Source organism: Rosa rugosa, chromosome 6 (genome assembly GCF_958449725.1).
Source record: "Rosa rugosa chromosome 6, drRosRugo1.1, whole genome shotgun sequence".
NCBI lineage: Eukaryota > Viridiplantae > Streptophyta > Magnoliopsida > Rosales > Rosaceae > Rosa > Rosa rugosa.
In genome coordinates this window covers 19,725,432-19,746,979 of record NC_084825.1, presented here as the reverse complement: position 1 = coordinate 19,746,979, position 21,548 = coordinate 19,725,432, and the positions used below count along the sequence as shown (strand labels likewise).

General features: G+C 38.7%; 3 protein-coding genes across 3 annotated transcripts; 2 read left to right on the top strand and 1 right to left on the bottom strand.

The window, feature by feature from the left end:
- Nucleotides 1-553: 553 nt before the first annotated feature.
- LOC133716349 (GABA transporter 1-like) lies at nt 554-2,302 on the bottom strand. Its single transcript, XM_062143059.1, has 4 exons — nt 2,058-2,302; nt 1,752-1,982; nt 1,561-1,658; nt 554-748 (listed from the first exon to the last, which is right to left on the bottom strand). The coding sequence occupies exons 1-4, from the start codon at nt 2,149-2,151 to the stop codon at nt 554-556; spliced, it is 618 nt and encodes a 205-aa protein (XP_061999043.1). The 5' UTR covers nt 2,152-2,302.
- Nucleotides 2,303-10,792: 8,490 nt separating this feature from the next.
- On the top strand, nt 10,793-16,305 carry LOC133717315 (ATP-dependent RNA helicase DBP3). The gene is made up of 7 exons (XM_062144001.1): nt 10,793-11,047; nt 11,363-11,995; nt 12,367-12,455; nt 13,137-13,236; nt 13,654-13,905; nt 15,489-15,640; nt 15,833-16,305. The coding sequence occupies exons 1-7, from the start codon at nt 10,889-10,891 to the stop codon at nt 16,128-16,130; spliced, it is 1,683 nt and encodes a 560-aa protein (XP_061999985.1). The 5' UTR covers nt 10,793-10,888; the 3' UTR covers nt 16,131-16,305.
- A 229-nt stretch (nt 16,306-16,534) lies between these two features.
- Nucleotides 16,535-19,440, top strand: LOC133715319 (pyrroline-5-carboxylate reductase-like). Its single transcript, XM_062141774.1, has 7 exons — nt 16,535-16,805; nt 16,897-16,945; nt 17,023-17,114; nt 17,403-17,475; nt 18,096-18,216; nt 18,418-18,523; nt 18,963-19,440. The coding sequence occupies exons 1-7, from the start codon at nt 16,608-16,610 to the stop codon at nt 19,149-19,151; spliced, it is 828 nt and encodes a 275-aa protein (XP_061997758.1). The 5' UTR covers nt 16,535-16,607; the 3' UTR covers nt 19,152-19,440.
- The last annotated feature ends 2,108 nt before the right edge of the window (nt 19,441-21,548 follow it).

The following is a 21,548-nucleotide window of genomic DNA, read 5'->3' as shown; positions in this document are numbered from 1 at the left end:
TGGATTGCTTAGCTCGAATGTTCACTCTGCCAAGTATTTATATGTGAACTCGAGCGAATATCCCAACTAGTGCACATAGTGATGTGCTTGGTCTGTAAGTCATGCGTGAGTGGACTCATGACACCACTCTTTAAACAACGTGGGAAAGTGATTCCGCTTGCTTCAGACTCAGATGAGCTAAAAATAACCCGCTAACCGATTCTGCCTCATTCGCATTCACTTTGAGAGGATTGTTCTTCGAAGAAATTGTGCCTCGAATAGATTGTATCTCAAAGGGATTGTACCTCACTCGGATCTTTCCTTATGCAAATCTCTCCTCACTCGGATCCTCTTTGAAGGGTTCCGTCCTATCGAGATCCTTCTCGACAAATTATTTCCTCCTCGATTAGATATTCCCGTCTCGAGCGGATATTTCTACCTCGACCTGATATTACCACCTCGACTAGATATCTTCACCTTAACAGGATATCTCCTCCTAAACAAGAAATCTCCTTAATGAGTTACTAAAATTGTTTCCAAAAATTTTCACCCCACAATACAGTATTTTTAATCCTTATGTTGTTCCTTTACTCTTCAAAAGCGTAAAAACAGGTAGTGTCAAAATCTCGCGAGTTGACTCAAGAATAGTGATCAAGCTATTATTGAAAATATTCCTGTCATGGACGTCAAAACTCACTTGACCAAATATACTAACGAATTGGTAGAGTTTCATGGTCTCTGGCCTTGAACTAGAGAGCAGAAATATGTACTTGCACAAGAGGAATCAGGAGGGACAGAAAACAAAAGAAAACAGTTAGGAAACTTCAGATTCTGACATAACATTTGAGGGATCTTTTCTTTTTTTGGAGACATAATTTTAAATATATATAGTCTCCAAGTTTGCGCTGCTTCACAATCCAAAGCTAGAGAAGCAGGGACGTAGCTAGGATTCAAAAATGAGGTGGGCTAAATTTTTTTTTTTTGATGTCTCTCCTGCATAATATCAATGCCTCCAATTTGGAGTCAAAATCAGTGCATATAAGTACCACAAAACAAGAACACTCAAATCCATATACACAACATAGCCATAAAAAATTCATCTAAACATCCAAAAACTAAGAAGCATAAAAAGAACCACAATTTGATATAAACGATACTGAGAAAATGAAAACACAAAGTATTAAGAAAGAAATAAAGAATGGTAGAACATGGGGGACTACAATTGGCGAGTAATACTTGACATTTGTAAGTAGTAAAATATCTCAGAAAAGGAGAAGGACGAATGGTGCCCAGAAGTTGAACCATTTGATGAAAGCTATATTGATCTACTAAATACTTCATTAAGCCAAAAGGGAAGAGGGGAAGAGCCAAAATGAAGGGAAAAAAGGAAAAAGCTACATGAAAAGTACTTGCACATAGTCTACAACATCTCCAAGCAAATATATTTTTTTTTTTTTGCTGGGCTATTACATATCTATTCCTACTTGAAGGTATTTTGGACTAAATAAGGGTTGGGCTGTAGCCCATACAGCCTTTGCTGTAGCTACTAGCTACGTCGCTTAATGGAAATAGTAAACTGACCTTAAGGCTCTGTCCTCCTAAAAGAATGCAAGCTATAACTGCACCATAGCATAGGCCAAATTGAATTGGACCTACAAAATATCTTCCCCATCTTGGTCCTGTAAAAATTGACCATAAACCATCTTATATACCTGTCTTAATCTATGAAATCAACAGGGAAGTTTCAAGCAATCACAAGTTAAAATACTTACCCAAAATATCCCTGGCCATGTCGCGGAAGCGAAGCTGGCGCTGACCAAGGTGAGCATGGTGCTCTAAAACCAAGGACAGAAGGTTGTAGGAATAGAAAGTTACCAGAGCTGAAACAGTCAGGCATATAACGCCGGCAAACCAACCCATCAGGGAAGGTGCATAGGGAAGACTCAAGAGTGCAGGAGCTACAATTGAAGTTGTCAAGTGATATCCACAGTGCAACCATGACCCTATCACCTTATCAGTGTTAATCAAATCTTCTCATAAACATATTGATCGATGGATGCCACAAATTTAACTATTACCTCTGGATTTGAGCACAAATAGAGCTCCAGCATCTAGTTTCTTTGGAATATTGTTGGCTTCATCTTCCTCTGTTGCCACTACTACTGGCTCCATAATTCTATTTGTATATTTTTGCTTAATTGCCTAGGCAATTTTGATCGACAGTTCTGTTATGACTAGCAACAAGTTAACAACCACAGATTCCTACCCGGCCAGCAACAAGGGCAAAAGTATTTCTGTTATTTTGTGAAGATATAGACAAAGCAAAAAACATTTACATCGACTGGTTATAAGTGAGGAAAGCAACATATATATAATTGCTCATGCAAACGAATTAATTAATTTTTTTTATTGTACCGCTCAATTATATAAAGTAAAAGTTGTTTTTGACATTAAGAAACTCCCCTTCCTGAAAGTTGCTCCGGTGAGGACTGAGGAGGGATTGAGAATTGATCTAAGATTAGGTTAAATCAGAGGTTGGATACCCCTCTAATCAGAGGTTGGATACCCCTCTAATGATCTAAGTCAGTAGGTATCAACTAAAAGTCTGAAACTCGACCGGATCATGTACTTTGTTTAATGACTTTGATCCATATGTTTTCCTTTACTCTTTAAAAGCTTAAAAACATCCAAGCCAAAAGGTGTAAACCAAAAGTCCGCAACTCGAGCGGATCATACATGTTGGTGCAGAAAAATTCGGTAGAATATTTATTCACTCATTTTTTCTGACCGGAGCAGGAATGAAAGCTTTGCGGTTGAGAAATTGGTCAGCTACCTACGATATTTGATTTTGTGTGTAGCAAGCAAGGTTCTAAAAAACACTAGGCGCTAGTTGGGCGGTGATCCGGGGACTAGCGCCTAGGGGCCTAGGCGGTTTTTATTTTTAATTTTTTTTAATTATTTTATGACATAAATTAAATAAATAATGAATTATTAATTACATAATATTATGCATGCTTATTAATAATACATGCTTATTAATAATGCATAACTTATTCTAACCTATTAAGTATTAATTGATAATGATTTTCTCAAAAAAAAAAAAAAAAAAAAATAGAAGATTAATTGATAATGATAGTTGCCATCTGCCAATCACTAGTCACTACACGTCTACACCTTCTTTCTCAAAGGGAAAAGAGCAAAAGAAAAACCCCAACCACTTATCTTCCTCATCTATCACGTGGACTCTTCAATAAAAAAGAAGAAGAATCTATCCTCATCTTCCTCAATCCTCATCTGTCTTCTTCCTCATCTATCTTCTTCCTCATCAATTTTCTCTCATCTTCTTCTACAATCCACAAATATAACACGCCCAAGAAATTCAAACCAGAAATTCATGAGACAGAGAGAGAGTGTCAGTCAAGGACTCAAGGTCCTCAAGGAGAGAGGTTGTGCGGCTTTGCCGGAGAGAGGGAGAGAGGCTGTGCTGAAGAGAGAGAGAGAGAGAGAGACGGCGACAGAGTTTAAGCTTCGACTTTGAGACTTTGAGTTCGATCGATGTTTTACCCCATTTGAGTTTGAAAAGAAAAAAAAAAAAAAAAAAAAGGCAATAGCGCCTAATCGCACAGCGCCCAGCGCCCAGGACGACCCGCCTACTCCGCCCAGGCCGCCTAGGCTCCGCCTAGCCCGACTAGGCAGCCGACTTTCAGCCCGGCGCCCAGCTCGATCGATTAGCCTAAAATCTGAACGGTATCGAGGCGCCGCCTAGGCCGATTTTTAGAACCTTTCTAGCAAGTTGGGCTTGAAAAGGGAGGGGTACCTACAAAAGGCACTCCAATGACTGAGTCAGTAATGGTTTGAGTTGTAGACTTGTAGTGACTGTAGATGGGGTGGATTGCTTAGCTCGAATGTTCACTCTGCCAAGTATTTATATGTGAACTCGAGCGAATATCCCGACTAGTGCACGTAGTGATGTGCTTGGTCTGTAAGTCATGCGTGAGTGGATTCATGACGCCACTCTTTAAACAACGTGGGAAAGTGATTCCGCTTGCTTCAGACTCAGATGAGCTAAAAATAGCCCGCTAACCGATTCTGCACCCTCATTCGCATTCACCTTGAGAGGATTGTTCTTCGAAGAAATTGTGTCTCGAATAGATTGTATCTCAAAGAGATTGTACCTCACTCAGATCTTTCCTTATGCAAATCTCTCCTCACTAGGATCCTTTTTGAAGGGTACCGTCCTATCGAGATCCTTCTCGACAAATTATTTCCTCCTCGATTAGATATTCCCGTCTCGAGCAGATATTTCCACCTCGCGCGACCTGATATTACCACCTCGACTAGATATCTTCACCTTAACAAGATATCTCCTCCTAAACAAGAAGGGCATGTTTACTTACTTGGAATGGGAGTGAATGATTACGGGGTACATTTATTCCTGCGTTTACTAATACATAAAAGAATCAGAATGATTTCCGGTAAAAAGTATTCATCCGTTTACTAACACATGAAGGAATCAGAATAGGTGTAGGTCTCACCTCCTTATAAGGAATCGATTCCTGAAAACTCAGGAATTTGATTACGAAGGGGGGAGATGGGTTTAGGAATCAACTCCTCCGGAATCAATACCGATTCCTTTCTTCTCCCATTCCAGTTGTCTCCGATTCATGATTATTTTTCATTCCAAGTAAGTAAACGTGTCATCTCCTTAATGAGTTACTAAAATTGTTTCAAAAAATTTTCACCCCACAATACAGTATTTTTAAGGGGCCGTGACCACTTACCCAATTTCAGCTTCAAAATTGCCCACTTACTCCAGTAAGAGATTATTGTGCCCACTTACCCATTTAAAAATAAAAAGACTATTTTAGACAAATTTTCATTATAAAATTAAAAGCATGCCACACACTCTCTCTCTCCTCTCTCTCTGGCACGGAGTGTGTTGCTCCTCTCTCTCTCTCTCCCCTTTCCCTCCCAGCCCAGAGCCTTGGTGCCCGCCGATGATTGACGTCGCCGGTCACCAAAAATTCTTAGAAACCGGCTGAAGTTCAGGCTTCGTTCTGTGGTCGTCCATTGTCGTACGGGGAAACTAAGATCAGAAGTAGATCGCCGCTGAGGAGAAGAACCAAACGCCGGTGGTCCGCCTTTTTGTCTTCACCGGTAACCGAAATTCCGGTCGGGTCTTCTTTCGGGTCGAGGCCGGACTGAAACTCTCTCTCCTCTCTCTGTCTCTGTCTCTCTCTCTCTCTCTGTCTCTCTGTCTCTCTCTCTCTCACTCACAGATCCGCCGTTGGAGCAACCGTCTCGGCGCCGGGATGCTGTTGGAGGGGAGAGGCTTTTCATGAGGACCAAGACACTGTTGAAGATACTTTCAGTCCTGGGTCTGCAACTGTAAATAAGCACAAAAGAGATGAGAGTCTTAGAGATCCGATCATATCGATAACGAAGTACAGAGCCAGCTAGAGAAGATGAGCATGGTAAAAGATGGAGCCAGAGGAATTAAAAGCTACTCCATAATCCACATAGGAATGAATAGCAGTATGTAGCTGTGTAGCTTTCCAGGTGGTGGTACTGCGAGGAAGATGACGTGTAGCCAGTGAGATTGTGAGAAGGGTTTGCTTCACTGTTGGGTCATTTACTAAAAGAAGGGAGAAAGGGGACTTGGGTGCCCAATTTTTTTTTTTTTTTTAAGTAACGGGACAGAAGGAAATGAGAGGAGACAGAGACCCAAATTAGGGTTCTGCCGAGGGATCATAATCTGAATATGTGATTACTGGTTTGCATTGAAAAGTATGAGAAGATATGTAGAAATAAAACGATTATTGGGGTCAATAATACGATTATTGAAGGGTAATAATATGATTATTGGGGGGAACTAATATGATTATTAGGGGCAATAATATGATTATTGGGAGGCAATAATATGAGTATTGGGAGGCAATAATATGCATATAAATTGATCAATTGTGCCTGTAGTGTATTCATTTTGGTTTTGGGAGTTTATGCAATTCACTGGAGAGCAATAATATGATTATTGGGAGGCAATAATTTGAGTATTGGGGGGCAATAATATGATTACTGGGGAGCAATAATATGGTTAGTGGGTATTATTAGGGGGCAATAAATTCAGACGTCGAAATCCGGTCACCAGTCCTGTAGCCTGATTCCGGTCACCGGTCGCCGGCATCGGGTCACCAGTCGCCGGAGTCAAGCAATGTCTCCAATGACTTCTTTCTCAAAGTGACAAAGAAGGAGATGGTAAAATTGTCCCAAAAATAAATAAAAATGAATTAAAAAAATACTTAATTGGGTATTAGGGAAATAATCTTTTAGAGTGTTTGGGTAAGTGGGCAATCTCTTAAAGTGTTTGGGTAAGTGGGCAATTTTTAAGCTAAAATTGGGTAAATGATCATTTCCCCTTAATCCTTATGTTGTTCCTTTACTCTTCAAAAGCGTAAAAACAGGTAGTGTCAAAATCTCTGACTCAAGAATAGTGATCAAGCTATTATTGAAAATATTCCTGTCATGGACGTCAAAACTCACTTGACTAGGACTGTGTAGACACTAAAAATTTAATGAAAATAAATTCATTAGATAATTCGGTCAACACTCAAAATTATGACCGAACAAATTTAGTTGGCATGTGGGTCCCACAAAATGTTCACGTGGCTTGTGAGTCAGCAAAATCATGCAGACTCAAAGAATGACACTTGGCGACACATGAAAGGCCCGACGGCAATAAATGAATTTGTTCCGGCTAAATCAATTGATATTAAAGCGGATCAATCAAATTAAATCAATTGATTCCAAGTCAAATCAAGTATTAAATCTCGTCTGCTGATTAGATATCAATTTATTTAAATTGATAATCAAGACGACAATCAGTCATCCAATTAATTGGCTAAATTTCTTAATAGTCATAATTAAATCGGTTAATCAAAACTGATTGATTTAATTGTGATATTAACGAAATACAATTAAAATCAGCCATCAAATTAATTGGTTAATTCCTTAATAGTCGTGATTAAATCAGTTAATTAAGACTGATTGATTTGATTACGTAATTAAGGAAAATACAATTAATTACGTGTCATCAAGGCATTCCAAATTGAGAGAGACGCCGACACTATAAATACCCCCTCTCAAATCAAGAGAAGGACTTCGGCCGAAAAAGAGAAGAAAACACTCTCAAAATCTCTGAAGCCTCCCAAGCACGTGTGAAGAACCCTCAAGCTGCCAAATAGCCGGTTCCTCACCAACCTCAAGTCAAAGTGTTCGTCACGTGTCAACTCTCGTGATCATCATACCATTCAAGATCAAGCGTCAAGCCCTTGAGCGAAATTCATCGTCGGAGATCGAATCAGAGGATTACCAAAGATTGTAACCCGCACTTAAATTAATAAAATTATTATTTTTGTACACGTGTCTGCATTCTCTTTGCTTTCAGATTTCCGTGTTTACAGACTGATCCGTTGGTTTAAACTTTAAAGAGGCCTGATCCTAGCCACAACGATTTTAGTAATAGTTTTGTAAATGGTACTGCGAAGACTAATAGCTAGGTTGAAAGTGATGCAAATGTTTCATGTTTGGGGATATAAATTTTTGGCACCAGAGTGAGAAGAGAAGTAAGACCACCAGGAACTCTCTCTTCATAAAAAGCCTTAGACCAAGAGAATGACCTCTTCACCACATGGTTTCCAGTATTTTCCATAAAAGATAGTAGGGAAACCATCAAATTCCGGAGCCTTAAGACCACCAATAACAAACATAACAACTTTAATCTGTCGAGGTTCAACAAGTTTGTAAGTATGTTGGGCTATTCTCATTCAACACACACATTCCCAAAGACACTAGGAAACGAGAGGTTATACTGAACTAGGAGAGTAATTCTCCTATTTTCCCGGTGTTTCAAGGAAACAAAAAGAAGTTTGCAGAATAAGATCATGAAGAGGAAATCAAGGAGAATCGCCTCACTGATCTTGAATTAAAAGTGGTATTCATTCCATATCATTAAATATGATTTTGAAATTGATATGCATATCGATTAAGTGATTTGAGATACTTATCTGCATTAAAAGGTTTTTGATATGCATATCAAATATAGATTGGATTTGCAAACAGTTAGAAAGTATTGAGTGTTTATCGAAATCAGTTTTAATAGCTTTCCTTGTTTATCTTGTTTGATATGAAAAAGAGATTTGGGTGAGGGGGAGTTTTGCTCCCCTATAAAAGGTTTCGAAACTGATTTTAACAAGTAGAGTTTTTGAGCATCGAAACTTGTCATATTAAGTGCTGCATATGTTTACTCAAATCATTTTCTGAAAAACTCTCTTTGCGTGTTATATGTTTCTCTCCCTTGCATACTCTGTCATTTGCATACTTCATTCTCAAGATCAGTGAGACTGTGAGTGCAAGGAAGATTGGAAGATTGGCTCATTTGTTAGTATGATAATTTAGTTAGGAGTTAGAACAGTTGTAAAACAAGTTAAGCTAATTGCTAAGTGAAAGTGATTGTTGTGAACAACACTACTTGTAAACTGTAAACTCATTTGACTTATAGTGGATTGATTTTCTCGTGTTGGCTACGTGATAAGCCACGCAGTGAAGTTTCCTCAGTGGAGAGGTTTACACTGCGTTAGCAATGGTTGTGTTGACTTGAACGTGACTATTCCATTTACAAAGCAGGTTTTTAATCATTTTGTTCTATCTGGTAATTACAAAGTTTTTCCAAATCCAACAACCAATCGATAGAAGTAGAGGGAAAAAGAACAAGGAGGAGAATTCTAATGTTAGGACTTTCCTGAAAAGTAAACAACGACCTGGAAAAAATATTTGGCAATTACCTTCATAATTTCAGGATCACCACACCACCGATCAAATAAACCATCAATTTTGTTCATCCTTCTCCTTACCATAGTAGCAATGTGGAAGAATTTAGTGTTTTATCACCATCCCAATTCTCCTTGATCATCATATAATTGAAGCTCCAATGGTGATTTCCCAATTTCATAAGAACACCCAATAAACCTTACGATGATTATCATCAGCACCCCCATAAACTCTTTTGTTGCCTTTTGATCCATCTCCACTCAAGTCGAACTATGGAAGTGTCAATAGAATCGGAGTTCAATATGATTAAATATCACCGGAGTGAATGTGGTAGAAAAGCGATGTGCACCATAGACAATGGAGATAACATAAGCAATGTTCTAAACGGACTAATGTAAGTATTGAGTATGTTGATATTTGATTGGACGAAAATATGTTTTGCCGGGAAAAATTTTTACATTTTTTTTTTCTCTCTCTTAGCGCTCTCGGGCTAAGGTTTTCGAAAACATTGTCCAGCCTCCGTCCGACAGCGCGTCCATGGATGCCGTCGTCGGACGGGATTTGTTGTTGAGTGAAAGGGGTTCCTAAGATCGGGGTGGTTTCGTTCTCGATTGAGGGGACTGGTGCCAGGAGGTAGGAGGGATTGCAGCCGCCAAATGGTCGAGTTTCAGTTCTGGCAGGACAAGGTGGAGGGTCGAATGGGCTGAGGAGGTGAGATCCGAGGGGGCGACTCATAGTCGGATTGGACGGGGATGGTGGTCGAAGGCTTCTCTATTCTGTTTTGGAGATGTGAGTTTTCCCAATTCCAATTTGAGGAGGGTGGCGTGTAGAGCATCGTTTCAGGCCAATCATATTGGGGGGGCGCTGGCAGTGGCGACTTGAGGCAAGTGGTGGTATGGTTCAAGCGGGGCCGATTCGAGGCAAGGGATAGTGTCCTGTGTTGGAGGGTGGTCCGAGGCCAGCAAGGGTTTGCTATAGGTGGTGTTCCGACGCAGGTGGCGGCTCGATGCAGGCAGCAACGATCCATTGCCGGTGTACGGTCAGAATTGCGCTGGGCCTTCCCCAGCGACTGTTATATCCTTGCTACCTGGTGTGCTTGGGTTTGGGCTCACTTTGTGGGCCTTGCCCAGGCTGTTACTTTTTTTTTTTTTAAATATTATTACTGTTTTAGGTTGTTTAGTTGTTTTGCGCATTTTGCGAGCAATAAGTCTCTATACTTGTTGTGTAGGGCTAGTCGGGCTATGTGCTTGTGGGTGCACTCAAAGTGCCTTGTCTGCTCTAGGTAGGCAGCGACTTCCTTACTTTATCAAATGGTCGTTGCCGCCTAGTGGCAGGGTGAAGCTCAGTGTCGTCGGATTTATCCTCCGGCGACAATATAGTAGGAAAGTTGTGCTTATGGTAATTATGCTATGTTGTAATTGAGTTACATATCGAGTTATTTTTCCGTTATGTCACCGCTATGTCAAAGCAAATAGAGTAGCCAGTAATGCATTATTTGCTAGTTAGTGCTTAGTTGAATACATTTATTTGGTAGAGACTTTTGATATCATTTCAAGACGTTCTTTAGATGCTTATTGTAATTAGGGGTTTAGGCTCAATGTCCCTGCATGTATTCGACAATTTCATTAATCAAGGCTTCAGGGCAGCCGCACCACCCTTTATTAAAATTTTTTTTCCTATCCCACACATTTCATGATATTAATGAAATTTGAACCCGTAACCTTCTAGATGTCGATTATTCTGAATAACCAATTGACCATAGGTGGGCTGTGGGGACTGAAACATTTGTCGAACCCTTCATACCGTCAATCAAATTACCTTCAAAACAGTAGTGCAATAATTTCTTTCCTCTCACCGGATCTATTTACTATTTAGTACTGGGTCGTCTTGCGTAAGAAGTGTGGGTGTCCAAAGATTATCTGTGCGTTTCCAAATAAAAAGCCCAGCTTACAGCGGTGTCTCTCCAGCAGAACCTAAGTGACCAAACTACCCTCGCCTCTGAAAGCACAAACTATAAACCGCCGACCTCTCCCAAGTCCCAAGTAGTGAAGAAGAAGAAGAAGCCGAGTCTGAGCGCGTTTCAATGGCGAAAGGTGACGACGCAGTGAGGAAGAAGCTAAACAAGGCCAACAGGAAAAAGCTACGCAAGGATGACCGTTCTTCCTCCTCCGTTACCGCTCGCGTCGCCTCCATTATCGCCGCCAAAAAGCGCCGCCAGTCCGGCAAACGCCGCAAATGCCAGGTACTACTTCAATCCGACGTCGTTTACCTATTCTTCTTATTCGTTTTCCAACTTGATTCTATGTTATGGGCTTATGGCAAAAAAAAAAAAAAAATGGTATGTTTTTGGTGGAAAATTAAGCATAGAGCATATTGGGTTTTGTTGAATTCGTTTGTAGAATCAGGCACCTGAGCTTCTTATTTGTATTTGTTATTTTCTGCTATGATTTATATTTTACTGTTGCTTTGGTTAGTTTGTTAGTATAGGTGAAGAATGGACATTGTTTCAGTAAAATCATTGATAATTTACGACGTATATTCTATTGTGAAATTACAGGGTATGTGCTTTAGCCTTCCTACGCTAGAGGATCCCTTCAATGACAGGAATGGAAGAAAGGATTTTGAGAAAGAAACCAAGAAAGTCATGCTTCCACATAGGGATGAGAGTGAGTTTCTCAGGGAAAAATGTAAAGAAATTATTAGAAAGAATGAAAAGGCAAAGAATCCCGGGCTGAAGAATATGAAGGTAACGAGTTTGAAGAACGAGCAGAAGAAATCACTCCCGTTTACGTCTATTGATAGTGCGGTGCAGAGAAGCAGAATTGACTCGGTTAGGACAAAGACTCAGCTGAGTGGGAAACAGGAACAGGCCTGCAAAAACTCAGATTGTCCGTCCAAGTATCTGATTCGGTGTTTGAATGAAATTGAGAATTCACTGCGTTGTGATGGTACCTACAGTAATGAGGAGGACAAGCCATTATTTGTTAGTACCTGGGGAGTTGAGTTTTGGAAATGTTATTCAGCTGGAAAGGATATATTAGAGACAAGTGGAACTTCTTCGACAATAGAGCAAATTGCTTGGATTGTTTCCAGTGCTGCTGATTCAATTTCTAGAAAGGATGAAGAAGGTCCGCCAGCCACCAGTCCATTTCTTTTGTTCCTTGTTGCATCTCAGGAGAAAGCAGCCAGGGTGTGTATCAGCTAGAAGCTTAGCAATCATCAATCTCTATTTCCTTTGCTTCAATTGAACATCTTTTCTTAATTCCTTAGGCAATTATGAAGTGAATACTGCAAAGCTGACTTTGAGTGGCACAACACCTTTACTTTCAGTATTGCCTCCATAAAAGTGACCCCCTGAAAAGGGTGCATGAAAAAAAAAAAACATTTAAGCATGATTTGTTACACATCGCCTATAAGGCTATAATACTTGATACCATTCGCATTGGTTCACATACCTTTGTGGTGCTCTAATCCATTGAAACAAGGAAAAAACTTGCATGTCTTAATCCTCATTTATTCGATTGTTTGATTATTATTTTTTTCCTTGGTTATGGTCATCAGGTGCGTTCAGTGTGCAAACCTTTGAAGGTTCTTGGAATACATACAGTGAGTATACACCCAGGTGCTTCCTTAGATCACCAGATTCAAGGGTAAAGCTCGACTCTGATATATTAAAATAGGCACCCACATCATTTTGGTGATATATTTTGTTTAGTGATTTATAGAAGTTTGTCTTCCTTCTTATTATCTTAAGCCGATAGTTACTTTTTGGAGTTAATACACTCAAGGACAGAGTGTAGTCCCTTTTATTTTCTCATCCAATTAAAGAACTGTATTCATGATTGATAATTATAATGAAGCCTTGCAAAATTGTCTGTGTTTGAGGGCCCAATTATTGATGGCCCTTTAGTGGCAGCTCAGGTTTAGTTTTAACTAGATGTTAAGTGCACCATATATGTCTGATTGTGTGTTACTTCCCGATTCATTTATATTCATTACATTGTGGTGAAATGAAATTGCCACTGTTAATAGAAGTATGTTCATCTGTATGTCATAATCACTTCAATGGTAGTTGGTAACATAGTTCATTACTCAAGTATCTTATTCACAACATATTTATGCTTGGCTCTCTGTTTCTCTGTCTCTGTCTCTGTCTGTCTGTCTCTCTCTCTCTGTCTCTCTCTCTCTCTCTCTGCACCATAATGCATTTTCATATACCTTGCTTGCACAGAGTGTTGTCTTTCTCTATGCATTACAGTCATATGCTCTGGTATACTGTTTTTCACTTCCCTTTAATCTGTTTTCTGATTGAAATTTTGTTGTGTAAATAGTCTGAAGAGTTCGGAGCCTGAGTTTATGATCTCAACACCTGAGAGACTCTTGGAGCTTCTTTCCTTGAAGGCCATTGATCTATCAGGGGTTTCTTGGCTGGTAATGTATCAATTGCATTTATTATACAATATCAAGTGCACATTTATTTTATCCTCACTTTTTAGTTTTCCTATTAAGTTTTCATTACTTTATTGAATATTGGAACTCAGGTGATAACTTACAATATAATTTCACCCTAGTTTTATAGGAACCATATAGATTCTTTTCTGATTTTCTTTTATTATTATTTTTTAATCTTTTTTGCTGTGTGTAACTTGTTGTCTAAGCTGACATGTGACATGTTTAGTGGAATGTTTCATTAGTGATATGTATATAGGATTATAGGGTGTTTTCACTGTCAGGTTCAATCAGTGTCTATTCAAGTGTTGTCATCATGGCATACAGTATGCAGTTTATTTTTGATGTATTTGTTTATTTTATCACAAATTTAATTTTGTCAATTTGTTGCTTGAACAGATCGTTGATGGACTGGAGTCTTTTCATAAACATGGTTATCTTGATAAAGTAAATTCCATCCGAAATTATATATCCAGAACAACCCGTGCAGTTGTTTTTGATGATTGTTTTAGACGTGCCTGTGTACCAGTGGTGCAAACTCTTCTGACAGGATCAGTCCAGAGATTATCTCTGAATGATTCTGTCACCAGTCAAAGTGCATGCATCATTCAGTCAGTAAACATGTCTTCACTGAAAGAAAAACTATCAAAGGTATGTATTTCTCAAACACCTACTTTCTCTATGAGTTGCAATCAACGGTAATTCTGGAAAACTCCTCCTATTTTGTTCATGTTGCCACTATAAACTGCTTTTTATTTATATATTTTTTTATAGAAATGATTTTTTGTATGAAAAAGAAAACAGATTATTTCTTAGAGGGAATCAGAGGAGGTTAAATTTTCAGAGGTGAAAGCTAAAAGTGATGTCTCAGAATATATGGCTACTCTTATCCTAAGAAGTCAAATATTAGTTCAGGGAATCAGAGGAGGTTAAATTTTCAGAGGTGAAAGCTAAAAGTGATGTCTCAGAATATATGGCTACTCTTATCCTAAGAAGTCAAATATTAGTTCAAGGAATATTAAAATTATTAATATACAAAGTTAATATGGTTAGGGGTTTGAGTTTACACTCCTTGCTCTCGACAATTACCCAAACACTTTACTCTGATTGCTCTCTATAGAACTAGTCTCCTCTGAACACAAATTGTCTTCCCTGTCAAGATATCAACCCCACTAGCAGAATTCTTCAAGCCTCACTACTAGAAACAGAATATGATCTTGGAAGTTCATGCAATTTCAGCCAATAAGGCTGTCCATGGAGAGTATAGAAGGAAGAAAAGGGTTAATAAATTTTTTGCCCTATGCAGCTTCAGAGAGGAAGAAGACATTATCCTTTAAGGTCACAAGAAACCCAAGTATGAAATTTGAATAGAAATTTAGAAGTATATGCGGGTAGTATTCATGATCTTCCTTGAGTTAAGACTGTTAGAGGGAAGAGGTGGATAAGATTTAGGAGTGTGATAACTCCAAATTACAGTATCCGAGACTGATCTATTCATTGGTCTTCCTTGAGTTAGACTGTTGGAGAGAAGAGGTGGATAAGATTTAGGAGTATGATATCTTTAAATCACAGTATCCGAGACTGATCTGTGCCGGTGGATATGTATGTGGAGGGGATAAGTTTTATTTGATTATGAGGTCAATTGAGCCATAGCCATTTGTTTGGCTGATGAGATATTTCTTGAATGTATGTCTTTTGCTGTTGGATTTTCTTGAATGCCATTAGTTACAATAGATGGCAGACATGTTGACCCGGTAGAAGAGCACGGAAAATGAGAAGACAGAGACAAAAGAAGAAGACGAGAAAGGACAATGGAATGGTTTTAGAAATATGAATTATAAAGTGACGTATGGGTTGCGGTTTGCAACATAGGGGGTTCCTAGCCCAATCCAACCCCCAACACCCCCCCCTCCCACATGTATTATACTCATATTCTGGACACACTGTTTTTGCATCTGTTTGTTATGGGTAGAGAGAGTGCTGAGATATAGTGGTGAAAGTTATTCATAGAGGTTGTTGCAGAATAAAGAATTTCTATTCTGGTGGGTGCATGTAGCTCTAGTGCAGCATTACCCTATTTACCTGACGTCCAACGCTGAGTTCAAATCCCTCTCCCCCTTTGATTCCTTTTGTAGCCATTTTCTAAAGATTTTTGTTGTTGATTTCTGTCAGTCCAGCTATATTCTTGGGGAATATGTACACTTTCAGTAATACTGGCATAAATACTTTTGCAGGCAGTCCAAATTCTGGGTCAACCTTTTGCTCAGGCTTCAAAGGTGCTATATGTAGTAGGGAAAGATAGCCAGAATCATAAACTAGTTGCTGCGCTAAAACTCAAGGGTCATTCCATCTCATTTGTCTCGGCCTGTTCAGAAGTTGGTAACAGGTAAGTTCATGCTCTTTATTTTTCGTTATCTAGTCTTTTGTCTAGTCATTATCATCTTGTTTCTTTTTGGCCAAATTGGCTGGGTTATTATCAAGTTCATTGGATTCCTGACAAAGTAGTTGACTGATTGGTGCTCTTTACATGCTCATACTTGTTATGCACAAATGACACATTGTTTCTCTTTATGTATAGTATGGATTTGAAGGGCAAGATGAAGCCTGCAGTGTCCATGATTGATGCAGACCAAATTCATACCAGCGAGTTGGGTGAATATGAATGTGTAGTTATATACGATTGTCCTCTATCCATTGAAAGTTATGTTCGAATCCTCACAAACGTGGCCCGTTACACTGTGAATGGTGTACTGCATACCTTTTTTACCTCAGAAGATGCAAAACTTGCCGGACCATTGATCAAGATCCTTGAGCAATGTGGGCAGTCAGTGCCTGAAGCGCTACGAAAAATGTCTCTTTCATCAGCCATGTTGTAACATTGAACTACTTCTCTCATTTTTGACATGCCAATTTTCTCAATGAGGTTAATGTACAACCTTTTTCACCTTAGTACCATTTCAGAATGTTGTAAGATTTTGTATACGTTATCATTTTTATGAATATTTGAAAAGAATTCAGATGGTTCATAAAGTAAATTTCTTTGCTCTTTCAGAGGCAGACTAAACACGTCTCTATGCTTGATCATGTATTATTCATCCGCTGAATATTGACGGAAAATTCTTCTATGCACCGCTAGTGCAAGTGAATCATCAAATTCAATAAATAATTTTTTTTCAATAATAAAAAATTTACTTGACGTCATTCAACCTTTGTTTCCGTTGCACATCGGTGCACTGAATACACTCGACTCGCCACACCATAAAAATATCTTTCTTTTCCTAAAACCAAATACCCAAATACAAAACAAAGTGACACATAGAGGTTTTCAAAACAAAGTAGCTGATATTCCGACCATGGAGGCGCTACCCATCCCGACGGAGACGTACAAGGTTGGCTTCATCGGAGCAGGTAAAATGGCGGAGAGCATCGCCAGAGGTGTCGTCCGATCAGGCATTCTCCCCCCAAATCGCATCGCTACCTCCCACTCCAGCACCGCTCGACGCCAAGCCTTTGAGTCCTTCGGCGTCCACCTCCTCCCTCGCAACGACGACGTTTGGTCCCTTCTCCTCTCATCATCATCATCATGTCTGTCCTTTTTTATTTTTTGACTTGTGTTGTTAAAAAGATGTGTGATGATAACAGGTGGTTGAAGCGAGTGATATCCTCATTTTCTCTGTCAAACCTCAAGTTGGTATGTAAACAAACGTTTCTTGATTCTGGGTGTTTGTTTTTTGTTTTAGTAAAAATTGAATAGAATGGTTGATGCAGTTAAAGATGTAGTCTTGCAACTGAGGCCATTGCTTTCCACAAAGAAGCTGCTTGTTTCAATTGCAGCTGGAGTCAAATTGAAAGATCTCCAGGTCTCTCTCACTTTCACCATCCTATTACTCTCATCTTCAGCTTTGGAAATCATAATCTGAAAGAGTATTGCTGCTCATTGTTGTTTCCTATTTGCTCATGCTTTTGTGCATTGATTTCTACCTGCTGTATGAGTATACGTCTCATGGTTCATGTGTTTAGTTCTGTTTTCTTAAGTTTTACATATGACTTTGAGCTCACAATCTTTCTTACAAATGTGTGAAATTTCAAAGTCTTTAGCCTTCAGGCTTGTTGTATTTTGCCTAACCAATTTGTTCCGTCTTCCTCAGGATTGGGCCGGTCACAGCCGATTTATCAGGGTAATGCCCAATACTCCTTCTGCTGTTGGTGTTGCAGCATCAGGTACTTCAACTATTTTTTTATTGTTGTGTTTTTTTTCTTTTAAATTATTATCATTTTATTTTTAAATCTGAGGCTTAGGCGCTCAATAAAAACAAAATTGTGTAAAATGATATTATTTATTTGTAAGCTATGAGTAGTAAACGGATAGTGTTCCAAATTTATTAGCTTCCAGCAAAGGATATGTGTAGGGCTGAACACGTTATCCTTTGGAGAACCAATCTCTTATTTTTATAGTTAATATGTTCATTTATGAGGATAAGTAGCAGACTTTAACAATACTGAACCCCACACTATTTCCTTTCTCATTATATGTTCAACAAAAGCTTGCAATAAGAGAGCATCCACCCTAAAACATGGTGGTCTGACATGTGACAGTGGCGAGAAGACTTAAAAAATGCGGATTGCCTTACTGCATTTGGTTGAGTGACAAGTTTATAATATGATATTTCCTCAATTATCTGTTTTATTTTGTCATAAACTTCATGGTTATATGGGTTTTCAAACTTTTGCCTCTCATTCTTCTAATTTGCTTTGCCCTTTTATATTATTTTTAATTTGGTGTTCAGAGTTTGTATAAGTGGAATGAATATGGTGAGGTTCTTAATCCTATGTTCAAACAGTTTTGAGCTTGGGAGGAGCTGCAACTGAACAAGATGGAGACTTAATAGCTGAATTATTTGGATCAGTAGGCAAGATATGGAAAGCCGATGAAAAGTTGTTTGATGCAATTACTGGCCTAAGGTATGTAACTTCAAGACATGAAATAAACTCATACCGTACAGTATCTTTACTTTCTCTCTTATTGCAACTACACAACTTCAAAAATAAGTGAAATGATAATTCTGTGTTCCTCTTTCCCTGCATCTTGCTGAGAATGCTATGTTTCTCATTCAAGCTTTTTGAGTTATAAAGTGTTGATTAATATGTCTTGGAAAATTACAGTGGCAGTGGTCCTGCATATATATATTTGGCTATAGAGGCTTTGGCAGATGGAGGAGTTGCTGCAGGTCTACCACGAGAACTTGCATTGGGTCTAGCATCTCAAACTGTAAGTCAAATGACATATTAAAGCAGTTGCGTGATATCACACCCTCGTGTATATGTGTGTGTATGACATGTGCCTGTTATATTTCTCAAAATTTTGACAATGCAGTTGCACAAAAGGGACATACTGCATGTAATATATCCAAGTTGATAATCTCTATACTTTAAGAAGTTAAACCCTATTACCCGCACACAAAGTAAATAAAGAATTGAAATAGTTTTTAAATCTCAAACTCTTTATGAATATTCAGTGGCTTTAAAATCTGAAAGATAAATCTAAAATTTTCATTTCTTTTCTAGAATCAACGTAATTTCCGTTGATTCTTCAGAGCATTCCTCATTATGCAATTTCCATTTATTCTTCTTGGATTCTTTGTTATGAGGAAATCTGATTGTTTAATTTGTCTTAAATTCCTTTTTTTTTTTCTTTTTTTTTTTTTCAGGTATTAGGAGCAGCATCTATGGCTACTAGTTCTGGGAAGCATCCAGGTCAGCTAAAAGATGATGTAACATCACCTGGTGGAACTACCATTGCTGGCATTCATGAACTGGAGAAGGGTGGATTTCGTGGAATATTGATGAATGCAGTTGTTGCTGCTGCCAGGCGCAGCCGAGAACTTTCACAGAACTAGTCATATCGATATATTCTTCTATCAACGCATATTACTGGCTAAGCAATGAGTTCACTTTTTTTGGTCCCCTTAACTAGTTAGGAATATGTTATGTCAGCTTTCGGCCCTTGTCAAAAGTTGGTTCAGAGACAATTGAAGATTCTTATATGTTGTCCGTTTGGACAGTCAGTTGAAGTACAAGATTGATTGAATGTTGAAACACTTTCAAGGATGGATTGTAGGTATATATGATGCTTATTGTGGCAACATTTATTTATTTAGAATAAAATAATCATCTTGTTTATGTTCATTTACCATAGTTTTCAGATTTTACCTTGCGTCAAATACAAGTCTTGGTAGTCTAACAGGTGATCTCAAACTTTTGGTTTGCTCTAGCCTCTAGTTATCTCTAATTTTTTATGAAAGCCCTAAACTTGGAAATGCTTTGCCCCCAGGTGGAAATTGGTCATGGGATGGAATGTGAAGCCTCATAGAGCTCAAAAAGGATACAGACCCTAAACCCTAAACCCTATTGCCCTTAAAATATCTCTGCCCTTGGACCAAACCCAAAAATGATGGCCATACTGACTAAAGTCGTGAGATGGAATCATTTGGGCTCTGTTTAGACAAAGCATGTGAGATTATTTACACCAAAATAGCATGTCAAGCCCTTTGCTTTGTTACCCACCAATGTCTGGTTGTTACAATAGTGGCAAAGCTTTGCTTTGGAAAAGGAAAAAAAAAAAAAAAAGATAGGGAGGATGGCAAAAGAAAGAGAGCTGAAGAGATTGTCTACATATGATACCAAGCTTCTTATGCAGATCCTAAGCAATGTGCTGTGCATATATGTTTTCTTAATCTACAAGTTTCTGTGGCATGTAGGTTCTTACCATAAAAGCAAACACTAGAGCCAGAGTTGCCTTATTTAGACCGGCACTTGGAAAATGGCACGAAACCTGTACAACTTCTTGCCTTAAAGTTGTACAGAGCAACAGTTTTCTTCATAATATTGTTTACTTATGATACCAAGCTTCATATGCTAAGCAACCCCTATATGTTTTCTTCATCCACAAGTTTTTGTGGCATGTGTAAGTATAGTAAAAAAACAAACACTAGAACCAGTACTCAAAAAGCCAGAGTTGCCTTATTTTGAAAATGGCACGAAACGAAGACACGGCTTCCATGAATGAACTCCAAAACTGAGCATCACAATCCATGACGAGTCATCTAAGGACGAGTTGTTCAAAAACATAAAAGGAAGCAGAAGTGAGGCTAGCTCAGTTTGAAAGCTCTAAACCAAAGATCCAAAGGGTTTCTGACATACTCCGAGATCACCCAAAGTTCGAGAAATACTATGAGGCAAGGGCAGTAGCAATTGGTCCTTTCCATCATGATAAAGCAAGGTGTCAGCTGGCAAAGTTCAAGCTTGCACTGGCAACAAAATTTATTGGACAGTGGCCGTCAAGTTAAGTTTGCACAAGATCATTGAGGACGACTTCAAAACACTAAACGGCTGCTATGATGAGGAAGCAACAAGGTCCTACACACCGACAAGGCCCTCACACTAGTTATTCTTAGATGGATGTTCAACTTACAGTTCATATACTCCCTCATGAATAATAAGTTAGCAAGTTTCAAATTGAAATGAGATCAGGTGGCTTTTGCAGAACAGGATTTGTTTTTTTTGAGATGTTCCTTGTAACAAAATCATCGATTGTGTTCTTCAAGTCCTCTTTGTCACTTAAGCTCATCAACTGCTAGAGGACTTGGTAAGGGAGTTGGTTTTCTAGCAAGAACAAATCATGTTCTGCAAAAGCCACCTAATCTCTCTTGATCTTGAAACTTGCTAACTTATTATGTATTAAGGAGTATATGAAACTGTACGGTTGAACATCCATCTAAGAATAACAAGTGTGTGAGGGCCTTGTCGGTGTAGGACCTTGTTGCTTCTTCATCATAGCAGTCCTTTCCTTGGTGTTCTAGCAGCTCTGGGGTTAATTGGCATCCAGACTTGGTACACAATCAGTTCTCCGTCCACTGCCTGTGATGCTGTAAGCGAGTACTTGAAGAAACAGCTAAAAATAGAGTGATACACACACACACACACAAGTACAAAAATTAAGTTTGGTTCTTCCTAAAATGGTTTCTATCTGCTTTTGGTTTGTTTGGTTCCCATCTTCAGCTCTTTAGGCAGATATGAAGCTGAACATGTACTGTTATTTCTTCACTTGAGTTTTTGTCATAGTGTAATTCAATATTCATGTGTGGAGCATTACCCTGTTTATCCGACGTCCAATGCTGAGTTCAAGTCCCTCTCCCCCTACCATTTTTTTTAAAAAATATTTTGTTGTTGTTTATCTCTGTTAGTGCAATTATATTCCTGTGGAATGTGTACTAATTTTCAGCAATACTGGCTTA